This window comes from Drosophila ficusphila, unplaced genomic scaffold, assembly GCF_018152265.1.
Source record: "Drosophila ficusphila isolate 14025-0441.05 unplaced genomic scaffold, ASM1815226v1 contig_286, whole genome shotgun sequence".
Classification (NCBI taxonomy): Eukaryota; Metazoa; Arthropoda; class Insecta; order Diptera; family Drosophilidae; genus Drosophila; species Drosophila ficusphila.
In genome coordinates this window covers 5143873-5154876 of record NW_025064189.1, presented here as the reverse complement: position 1 = coordinate 5154876, position 11004 = coordinate 5143873, and the positions used below count along the sequence as shown (strand labels likewise).

Here is an 11004-nt window from a genome sequence, read left to right as displayed (position 1 = left end):
TTGCACTTGAGAGCTTCAAACAACTTTATTGGCCATTCGCTTTAGCGAATCAGTTTCTTGTCACTTCACCAGGTGATAGGACAGCCATTCATGGTACACCAAGTCCATCGTGTATATATACAAAATAATTACTAAAATACAATTCTCGTGCGGCCCGAGACGTCTTGACTAGGGTGAGGAGCTTTGATTTGCGGAAGGAACCTTCACTACACTAGCATTCGGATGCTACTATGATATCTGGCAGCATTGCGCCCTTCTAGCCATGTTCTGGCTTTCCCAATGTGTCTGCAAATATATAGATGAGAGATGGTGAGTGGTGCGGCAGGACTACGGGTTTTAGCAGGTGAATCATGTGAGTTCGTAAAGAGTCTGAGAGAGAGTATACTTGAGGGCCCAGGGGAGCCCCGTTTAATCTGAACAACCGGTTTGTTTATTGCCATTGGTTTAACAACTGAAGGATGCAAATTTCAAATCGTAGCCAGTGGGGCCGCGGGCTCTACAGATGATTGTTTTTCTGTTGCTGTGCGAAATAAAACAAAACGAGAAACAAAGAATCAAATCAAAATGGAATCAAAAGTATCAGGTTTCATGTTAGCTACAATGAACAAACAAATGTTAGGTAGTGCCTCAAAATATCTGAAATTGCACCCGATTGCCAGTTGAATAGCAAAACAAAATCGCTGGCAAGCGGGCCTTGAGTTAAAACAGTAATCCAATTTAGATTGCGGCTTACAGTTTTTTTTCTCGTTTTTTCTTGGATTATATAACTTTATTAATTTCAATTTAAATACGAACAACTCCCAAATAAGTAAACCGAAATAATTAGCAGCGAACAAATATCAAAGTGAGTTGTCTGTACTCTGAAACGTCTCGCGCAGTTGAATTTCCCTCGCAAATTGCTTGTATTTTGGCATTTCATTAGGTATAGCTACGTGTGTATAATTGATTGCTTTTCGAATTGATTTTCAGTGATAATTTCCATAATTGGGCTATAGAGAGCCTACTCGTGTAACTCTCAGTGTGACTCTCTTACTGCGCTTTGATTTTTATTAAATACGCTTTAATCATGTTCAGCTGCTCCGTATTTCGTGGTCGTTGGAATGCAACGGGCTGGGTCGGGGGCTTTCGTACGTTCTAAGAGTGCTAAGGTTCATTGGAAATTAGTTTACCCATTTACTGATTATGTCCTGAAATCGAAAAGAGCAGAGCGAGCGTTATGAAGTTCTTTAGCGCTTTGATTGCCAATGGAATCCGATAATGGCGCTCCAAGCGCCGCACTCACCTTGACGTCATCCATTTCGTCGTCGGACGACGAGTGCGATAGCCCGTTGTACGTCTTGAACGTCACATTCTTCATGAACGACTTGAGCAGACTGGCGCTCAGCTGGCCAAACTTGTACGGCACCACGGGATCGTAGTCTCCGTGCGCCTGGAATATCGGCACATCCTCGCTGTTCACCTTGGCGCCGGGGAACTGCTTGTGCAGCGGCAGCCAACACGAAAGGGCCACCACGCCGGCCAGCGGCTGATCGTAGGTAAGTGCAGAGTACAATGCCAGAGCTCCGCCCTGCGAGAATCCACCCAGGACAATCCGGTTCGCCGGAATCCCCGCGCTTATCTCCTTCTGTATCATGCCATGCACGTTGTCGCGGGCTGCCTGGATGCCAGGCTCGTCTTCGGGTCCTCCGATGTCCAGCGTCTTCAGGTCGAACCACGAAGGCATCCGAAAGCCGGCGTTCAGCGAAACGGGCTGTGTGGGCGCCGTGGGGCAGATGACCTTCATGAAAGGTGGTCGGATGGCGGCCAAGGCGCTGCTCCAACCATGGCTGAAAGAAATAAATAAATTAATGTTGGAATTAAAAGTATAAGCATGTTATTCAAAATATGCTCTGAGCACTGCTATAGCTTAAAACTAAATTATACATTTACTTTAATTGGCAAACTCAGTTTGAGAAATGTGTTATGAGGTCTTATCGAATAAAAACCACATTAACATTTAAATTTTGATATGTAATTGTTATCAGTAAAAATTATTTTGTATAACCATTATAACAATCTTCAGTCCCAGTACAAACCATTTAATTAGTTTGGGGAATTCAGTTACCCCCTTTGATTTGATTTTGTATAAGAAATGTTTTAAGATGTTGATATTAAGTGGATGTCTCTAGTGCTCTTAACATGGCCAAAATACCATTCTTGTTTTAATTGTTATTATTTTGCAGCAAAAGAAAACACTCACCCCGTGTCTCCCAATCCATGCATGAAGATCAGCTGGAATGTATAAAAATGAATATTAGATTTATCCTCTCTGTGAAAGGGACTACGCCAGGATACTCACCGTGGCGGTTTGCTTGGCCGTGGCCTCGACAATGACCGGTGCAGACATGCCTGCTATTTAGTTTAGCCTCTACTGTGGACGCACTTTTCCAGGTACTTTGCGATTTGGCGACTTGGCGCTTTTTCCGTGTGTTTTATAAGCTGTCTCAGCGGATTCCTGCAAAGCAATGGAAAACAACCACGCACCGTATTTTGCGAATTAGTTATGTCACGTTGTAAACGCAAAGCAAAATTAGTAATATTGATTTTACGATAGCAAAATGACAACACGTCGCCGGCTGAGAAAAAACTGAAAACTAATTCGATTTATTTGCCGACACTTGTTTATGGTGCATACTGCTCTGTTCAGGATCTGAATCACATACCAAGTAATAGCGAAAGTCTTGTGTTATTATGTTTAATTTCGCTAAACTACGACAATTCAACGAAGCTGCCTAAAAATTTCTGAGTGACCGTAGGTTGCTAAGAGATGGAAGTACCTTCGGCATTCGATACATCAGTGTAGTCGATTTTTCTATTTAAATATCGAATAAATAAATTATAACGGTGGTCTTTATGAAATCTTTAAAACAAATATTTTATTTCTTCTTTTGTATTTTACATCTTCTTTTGTATTTTAGAGGTAAACATTTTTAAATTATATTATTTTTAAAAAGTTTTGATCCCTCAGCAACAAAAATATAAAATACGGGTTTTTAAGCCAGACTTTTACCCTTAAAAGTTCACAATCATGAAATGCTTTACAGTCAATAAAATGATTTACGAAGATATGGAGGGGAATGCATTCTGCTTGGACACGACCAGCTTGTTGTGGGCATGTGAGATATAGCCCTTTATCTTTCCCTCGTATATGAGATTAGCCACGATGCAGTGCGTCTCATCCAGAGAAACGTCCGTCAAGCCCACAAACTGAAGCGCCGAGAGAAAGTCTCCCATGTCCAACTGATGGGTCTGCCGAATGATGAACACCTTCTTGAAAAGATTTCGGTATACGATGAACTTGAGCTTCTCCACCAGCAAATAGATGCCACTGCGAATCAAAACCAACTCCTGGTCTCTGACGATCTCATCGAAACGATTCACATTTCCCGCTTTGAGAGCCAGTGCAAGATCGTGGAATAGGAGGAGATCATATCGCTGCAGGAGGGATTTGCTAGGCAGGTAGCCCAGAAGCATCTTCACTGGCACCAGGTAGATGAGAATCAACCGCTTGTTGCTGGCAAACCGATCTGGGCAGTTACTAAAGGCATACGAAAGGTACTGCACGGCAGCCTGGTAGTTGGAGTCGAACATGGCCCGTCTGCCTACGAAATACTTGTAGGTGATTTGCTCCGGCAGCGGGAAGGAGTCCTTGAAGACACAGTTGTCAATGGCGCGGATGAGGGGCTTGCACAGATGCAGCTTGTTGATGCGGAAGTAGATCTTAAAGAGTTGATTGACCAGGTTCATCATGCCCAGCCTCTTGGTGTCCTCCTCGGAGGCGCGTCCATCGGCGGCACAGACTCGAAAACAGGCCATCATGCAGTCAGCGGCCTTCTCAAGCACATGGCCGGGTGTGAATCCACGACAACGCTTCTCGCAGGCCTGCGCCAAGTATCTCAGGTCTAAGCAGACACGGTACATTAAAGGCAGGCACCAATTCTCATCCTTCAGTTGCTGCAGCAGACGCACCACCGCTCCACAAGCCGCTGCTTGTTGGGTGTAGGCCTCCATGTAACCGGGCGGCACCTGCGCCAGGTGATACAAGACCTTCAGATGAGCGGAAACCACCTCGTCCAGTGGTGGCTTCAGAAACCGCTCCACCAGTTTCTCCGGCTGGGCGATATAGAGGTTGTGGTTCTGCACGTGAACGTCACGCAGCGAAAGATGGGTGGCCAAAAACTCGCCATCGCAGTCCTGGGCAGCGTGCAGCACGCCGGATAAATAGTTATTTACGGTGCCAAACATTGTTTTTCTTTTGGACAGGCGGCAAACTGGTGATGGTAAAACAGCGATGAAACTATCGATAAGGTCTATGGGTATGTCGGTACCGCTATCGATAGTGCTTCAGGTTTGAATTGGACAAAAACTGTACAAAATTTAAACGAGTTTACGCTCATAATCTTAAGAAAATAAAATTAAAAAATTAATTTTATTGTTTTATTTATAAAAATTTACTTGAAACTTTCTTAATATCAAGGGAATATTGGGAAAATTGTCTATCACGGTAGAATCGCATGATTTATAGGTTTTTAAAAGTGTTTATCTCTAACAATGTTTAAAAAAATTACAAAATAAACTTTAAGCCGATCTCCCTAAAAAGGTTTCAAAATATAACATCTTTTTTTTGGAAATTCCCAAAACCGGAACTTGCATCTTTATTAGCAGGCAACAAAGTATTGAAGAAAACCTTTTTTCCAGTGAATCGAATAATTTTTACCTTTATGATTTTAAAATCATAATAAGCTGGGACTTTTTGTCTTTTGTATTAAGCAAAATTGAAAATGTGTAAATTCTTCTTAGCGGCAAATCGATTTTGTTTAGTGAAGGTCTTTTGCTTGCCTAAAGTTTCTAAAATTAAACAATTTAAGTATATATAGTTGTGATACCACGAGCTGTCACGAGAAATGTTGCTTCTAGCCAATTTAATCGGCTTTTCAGTTTAAATCATTTGGTAAACTATAAATTATAGATTTACAAAACAAGAATAACTTATTCCAGTATTTCACAAGGAGCGGAAGGACTCCATTTAAAAAATAGAGATGTCGACGCCAAATTTTCTTTTGAGCAACGGTAAAAATATGCCTATAGTGGGTCTTGGAACTTGGAGGGTAAGTGTTTCAATATACATAAATGGCTATTAAATAATTCACCTGCTGAAATTCGCATTTACAATGCTTTTTTTCACGGTCAATGTCAAAGCTCAAAAGCTTTAGTTGCACTTTAGCTTTTAATAGTACCTCCCCCGTTTTAGAGTCCCCCTGAGGTCGTAACTCAAGCTGTAAAGGATGCTGTTGATATAGGATATCGCCACTTTGATTGTGCCCATATCTACGGGAATGAGGCCCAAGTCGGCGCTGCTCTGCGGGAGAAAATAGATGAGGGTGTGGTGACGCGGTATATGTTCAATTTAATTCTTTGTAATTTAGTTCTAAAATTTAAATTATTCAGGGACCAGCTTTTCATTACGAGCAAACTATGGAATACGCACCACAAACCAGAGCTAGTGAGGCCTGCCTGCGAGACAAGTATGAGAAACTTGGGAGTGGACTACTTGGATCTCTACCTGATGCACTGGCCCATGGCTTACAAGTCGGGCGATGTCCTATATCCCACCTGTCCGGATACGAATAAAGCTGTATTCGAGGACATTGACTACGTGGACACATGGCGGGCCATGGAGGATCTGGTTGATGAGGGACTTTGCCAGGCCATTGGTGTGTCAAACTTCAATGAACAACAGATCACTAGGCTGCTAAGCTTAGCCAAGCTAAAGCCGGTAGTTCTGCAGATCGAGTGTCACCCGTACCTGAGTCAGAAGCCATTGATTACTCTCTGTTATGATAATGCCATTGCTGTAACCGCCTATAGCTGCTTAGGATCAGGACACACGCCTTACGAAAAGCCCGGCGCGTATCCTTTGCTTCAGCACCCGACTATCCTGGCTATAGCTGAGAAATACGAAAGGACACCGGCACAAGTATTTATTTTATAAATTATTTTTATACTAAATTTTTACTTTACATTTATTTAGGTCCTTCTTCGATATCAGACACAGTCGGGTATTATCGTTATCCCGCGATCCGTCAGCAAACATCACATGCAGGATAATTTCAAACGAATCTGGGACTTTGGACTGGCCATAGATGATATCAAGGCTATTCATGATCTGGACTGTAATGGTCGTTTTATGACCATGAAGGCGTAAGTGATTTCTATCCTGATACCATATGTTTGGTTTAAATCCACTTTGTTTAGTGCTTTCTGGGCCTTTAAACTTCTTTAACATCTGCAATTTCTATTATTTTAATTAATATCCTGAATTTTTTCTTGTGACAGGGCCTATGGACACCCTCATCATCCTTTTGAGCCAGTTCAGCCGTAATACATCATTTTCTGGATTTGGAGGAAAGAAGGTAGACGACTCTTACCAAAAACAAGTCAAAAGACGCAGAATTGCCTTTTTTGCAGTGAAATTGTTATCGGAGATAATCAAACTTCGTGTAAAATCAATGCAAGCATAAACCAATGTTAACCAATATCTGTATTAAGTGTTTATATAATAAAAATGTGTAACATTATATTTACTATAGCTTAGCTTTAGACTTCAATGTCAAGGTTAAATTTCTGGTAAAATGTGGCTTTTTATTTTCATATACACATTTGTTTTGCTATTTTTTGTTTAGAAAAAAAATTTAAAACCAAGAAGGCTTTGCATTCCAAAGCATAAAAATAGTGTTTACTTAAATAACCGAAATATCCACCAACTATTATGAACACTGTATTGAAAATCCAACGGGTTCTACCTGTTTTTCGATCTACATTAAGGAATTATGGAAAAGCGGAGCGATTTATGTGGTATTATATGTGGAAGTCCAACAAATCTTCGAAAGTTTAATTTCATATTTTAAGGTGTCAGAAGGAGTATGCTGGAGTTCCCAAAGTTGTTTTCGTGAACAGCCTAGAGATTCCAGTAATTGGGCTTGGAACATGGAACGTAAGTAGAATTTGAACACCTAATTAAGCTAGCCAAATTTGCCATGATATCCTTATCTAAAATTTTTAAAACTAAATTACAAGAATTTTGAAAGAAAAAAACTTGTTTAGAAAAAAATGATTAAAATACAATTGTGCACTTATAGAGCTTTAAAAAGTTTACGCATATCAGCGTTAGAGTTAATGCAGTTCCATCTCAAACTCAAATCTATGTGTGTTAAAAAGTTTAAATTTTACTTTATTGTTGAAGCAGAGAAAGAAAAAATTGAATTGAAAATTCTTTGTATACCAACCTTTCTTGTTTTGTCGCTTTTAATAATAAACGTTTGCAATTAAATTTCTTTCTTTGAATTTATAACGAATAGCAATAGAACACATTTTTGTACATCAATTAATGTCCTTTTTCATGAGTTGGTTGTTTTTTTGTTAAAGGTATGCCAAAAAAAAAACCAAACTTTGAAATACATAAATTTTAAATCAAACTGACGATCGCTCAGCTGTTAAACCTGCTCCAATAATATTGCAGCCCTGATTTGTTTTGAAAGCTCTTTAGAATATTAAAAAAGCTTTGGGGTCGTATAAAACCGGCAATCAGCTGGGGGGATTGTTCACTTTGTAGAAAAGAAGCAATTGTCGAAAGGTGCTCAATTGTATTATTATTTTATTTAAATCCTTTAAGTAAACAAAAGGAGCAAGAAAAGTGTAAAATGGCTGCCAAAGTACCAAACGTTAAGTTCAACAACGGCAAGGAAATCCCAATCATTGGACTGGGAACTTGGGGCGTAAGTAGAATATTAACTAAGTGCACTAATCTCTTTATAGTGTTTGCAAAATGCTTGCAAATGTATTTGTGGGACATAATAATCGGGTAGTTTTCCGCTGCCCACGACTTCCCGTTTTTTCCCCAAGTTCTTTTTGCACTGATGCTTAAATAAATGGGGGATACAAAAAAAAATTGACACGCGTCGTATTGCTGATAGTTTGCCGGCTATGTTTTGCCGGCCAATCTGTTTATATACATAGTTACCATATATACAGAATATAATTCTGCACATTTCTGTGGGAGTGTCAAAAATGGCAGCTATAGTACCAAAATAACTGATTTTCTAGAGCGTTTATGCTAATTAGCAACTGTTCACTTTAACACCCTATTGAAATGGCTTTCAATTTGAGGATCTCTGTGACCTTTTTGCCAAGGTGACCCTTTTTACCTTCTTATGGCAGTGGAAACTTTTAGAAAATATTTGCCACATCACTTCTTGTTATACCCCCACAAACAATCATATATTTGGGGCAGCTAGGTGCTAGGTGGTTCTACAAGTATTATTCGCAGACAGAAGTTGATAAACTTTCTTATCTGAAGTGGAGGATTTCCTGACAACAATACTTTAGTTTTTTTTAAGTATTTTTTTTTTCATTATGGAGACGTTTGAAGTTTTCATGAAAGACGTGCCCCTTTAATAGAAAGCTGCGTTCAAACCATTAAGTTAAAAATAGTTTCTAATAGAAAAGCTTTTTAGATTACTTTGGGAAAGTCGCTGATAAGCAGCGCTTAATAAGCAAGGGTATTATAAGGGTAATTTGAAAGAGGTCTTATCTGTTTAGTTTACGTGCACTATTTGTACATCACGATTGGACGGGAATTGCGTCCCAACCCATAAATTAAACAAATTAAGTATTCGTAATATGTACTTATTATGTCAAAATGAAATGAAAGTTTTTGACCTTTCCTTTCCATGAAAGATAACGCACAATTTGAAATATTAATCTTTCCTTTTTAGGCTTTAAAATTCACGTGCTTAAATCTAAAATTAATTTTAATTGATGAACTAATTCCGATTTTTCGGGGTACATTTTCATAAACCGGGAACTAAGGGGCCTGATAAGTGACGTCAAGTGTCAGATTGGCAAACTTATAGATTTCAGATCACGCTCCTCTTAACTGAAACTTCGCTTGACATCGAATTGCGAAATTCATTTTTGAACATCGAACATTCCATAGTGACGTACTTATCAACTAACTATTAAGCATATTACTTGCAAAAATTTAATGCCGACAATTTATTAAACATGGAAACTGCAAGAAGCAATTTTTGATAATTAAACTGGTGATAACTACAATTGATTAGTAACTACTACAATTGTTCTGCATAAAAGCATTAGATTTTCCCTTACTTTATTATTAACAATCTCACGCGATTATTTTTCCAGAGCCCCAAGGGAGAAGTAACCGAGGCCGTGAAGGTGGCCATCGATGCCGGATACAGGCACATTGATTGTGCCTATGTCTACCAAAACGAGGATGAGGTCGGTGAGGGCATTGAGGCCAAGATCAAGGAGGGCGTTGTCAAGCGGTCAGTCCAAAATAAAATTTAACATTCTTCGATTGTTTTAATTACACTTCAACCACTTTCAGTGAGGATCTGTTCATCACCAGCAAACTGTGGAACACCTTCCACCGTCCGGATCTGGTTAAGACTGCTCTGGAGAACACATTGAGTGGGCTGAAGCTCAAGTACCTCGATCTGTATCTTATTCACTGGCCCATGGGCTACAAGGAGGGCTGCGAACTGTTCCCCACCGATAAGGAGGGCAAGACCCTGTTCTCGCCGGTCGATTACGTCGATACGTGGAAGGCCATGGAGAAGCTGGTCGAGGAAGGTCTGGTCAAGTCTATTGGCGTTTCGAACTTCAACAGGAGGCAGATTGAGCGCGTGCTGGAGGTGGCCACCATTCCGCCGGTAACCAACCAAATCGAGTGCCACCCATATTTGACCCAGAAGAAACTGATCGACTTCTGCAAGTCGAAAGATATCACCATCACTGCTTACAGTCCTTTGGGATCCCCCAATCGCCCATGGGCCAAGGCCGGCGATCCGGTCATCCTCGAGGAGGCTAAGGTATGTTAATTCTTAGTAAGGAAATTATTTTGCTTATTTAATTTCAATTATATAATACTGTTTCAGATCAAGGAGATCGCAGCCGCGAAAAACAAAACTCCTGGACAGATCCTCATTCGTTACCAGATTCAGCGCGCCAACATCGTTATCCCCAAGTCTGTCACCAAGAGTCGCATTGAGTCCAACTTCCAGGTCTTTGACTTTGAACTGACACCCGAGGAAATCAAAACCATCGAGAGCTTCGAGTGCAATGGTCGCCTGGTGCCCCTGCTCAAGTAAGTATACAGAGCTCTTTAAAAATAATATTTATTTTTGTACTTTATTCATGGAATTTGGGTGTATTTGGGATATTTTTAAACATTTTTTTGGTTTTATAAATTGCCATTTTATTTATATTTATCTAGCGATGCTGGTACCCACAAGTACTACCCATTTCACGACGAGTATTAGGTTTTATCGAATCGATATCTGCTAAGCGAGAAGTAATGAAGAAAAATTCCTACAAATGAGAAATTATACCTATTGAAAACTGAAACTCTTTGAAGAAAGAAATCAAATATACCGCAGATCTACATAAACATGAACACGAGGTTAACGTATGTTTTTAAACCCAAACGTGTTTTTCTCCTGACTGTTGATATTTACACAAGCTTGATAAACTTTGCTTTTAATATTAGTTTACCTTTCCCTGCATATGTTTTAACACTCTATATTTGCTTTGTGAAATAACTGAAGTGAATTTATAAGCTTGAAAATAGTTTTAGTTTGTTATAGCTAACCAGTTGTTCCATTAGAAACTATTTGCCTTGCGGCTGTTTTAAAAAGTTGTTGCTGTGAAATACTTTTGTACGAGATATACTTATAAATGTTTTATTTTAATATTTACAGCCAGTACGGTCACCCGCACCACCCTTTCGAGAAGGACGAATACTAGAAGCCAACACAGTCCACAGTTCAAATTTATAATTTGTTACATAATCATTTAATCTTAAATTGTACGAATAAACAAACATTTAAATTACGACTTTGTTTTTTAAGTTCTATAATTTCTATAGAGCTGGCTAACCAAATA

The 11004-nt window shown here is 39.5% G+C and overlaps 4 protein-coding genes across 13 annotated transcripts; 2 read left to right on the top strand and 2 right to left on the bottom strand.

The window, feature by feature from the left end:
• Positions 1-6: 6 nt before the first annotated feature.
• Positions 7-2856, bottom strand: LOC108100395 (acyl-protein thioesterase 1). 5 transcript variants are annotated; one of them, XM_017204258.2, is made up of 6 exons: positions 2703-2856; positions 2339-2494; positions 2240-2271; positions 1283-1826; positions 1170-1224; positions 7-285 (listed from the first exon to the last, which is right to left on the bottom strand). In XM_017204258.2, the coding sequence occupies exons 2-5, from the start codon at positions 2384-2386 to the stop codon at positions 1174-1176; spliced, it is 675 nt and encodes a 224-aa protein (XP_017059747.1). In that variant the 5' UTR covers positions 2387-2494; positions 2703-2856; the 3' UTR covers positions 7-285; positions 1170-1173. The 5 variants fall into 5 exon arrangements, with proteins under 5 accessions (XP_017059747.1, XP_017059744.1, XP_017059746.1 ...); XM_017204255.2 differs by having other exon boundaries at positions 1170-1187; XM_017204257.2 differs by lacking the exon at positions 7-285 and adding an exon at positions 381-520.
• A 103-nt stretch (positions 2857-2959) lies between these two features.
• On the bottom strand, positions 2960-4318 carry LOC108100393 (PCI domain-containing protein 2 homolog). The gene has a single exon (XM_017204251.2). It carries the CDS (start codon positions 4282-4284, stop codon positions 3097-3099), a length of 1188 nt encoding a protein of 395 aa, XP_017059740.1. The 5' UTR covers positions 4285-4318; the 3' UTR covers positions 2960-3096.
• A 493-nt stretch (positions 4319-4811) lies between these two features.
• Positions 4812-6628, top strand: LOC108100394 (aldo-keto reductase family 1 member B1). Of its 2 annotated transcripts, XM_017204254.2 has the most exons (6): positions 4812-4990; positions 5049-5147; positions 5291-5433; positions 5488-6016; positions 6071-6240; positions 6376-6628. In XM_017204254.2, exons 2-6 carry the CDS (start codon positions 5079-5081, stop codon positions 6419-6421), a joined length of 957 nt encoding a protein of 318 aa, XP_017059743.1. In that variant the 5' UTR covers positions 4812-4990; positions 5049-5078; the 3' UTR covers positions 6422-6628. The 2 variants fall into 2 exon arrangements, with proteins under 2 accessions (XP_017059743.1, XP_017059742.1); XM_017204253.1 differs by lacking the exon at positions 4812-4990 and having other exon boundaries at positions 4997-5147.
• A 148-nt stretch (positions 6629-6776) lies between these two features.
• LOC108100668 (aldo-keto reductase family 1 member B1) lies at positions 6777-10953 on the top strand. Of its 5 annotated transcripts, none has more exons than XR_006245378.1 (7): positions 6777-6894; positions 6949-7033; positions 9244-9386; positions 9449-9932; positions 9999-10207; positions 10337-10522; positions 10821-10953. XR_006245378.1 is itself a non-coding variant. In XM_017204682.1 (6 exons), the coding sequence occupies exons 1-6, from the start codon at positions 6809-6811 to the stop codon at positions 10864-10866; spliced, it is 1053 nt and encodes a 350-aa protein (XP_017060171.1). In that variant the 5' UTR covers positions 6778-6808; the 3' UTR covers positions 10867-10953. The 5 variants fall into 5 exon arrangements, 2 of the variants coding, with proteins under 2 accessions (XP_017060171.1, XP_017060173.1); XR_006245377.1 differs by having other exon boundaries at positions 10337-10528; XM_017204682.1 differs by lacking the exon at positions 10337-10522 and having other exon boundaries at positions 6778-6894.
• Positions 10954-11004: the final 51 nt, after the last annotated feature.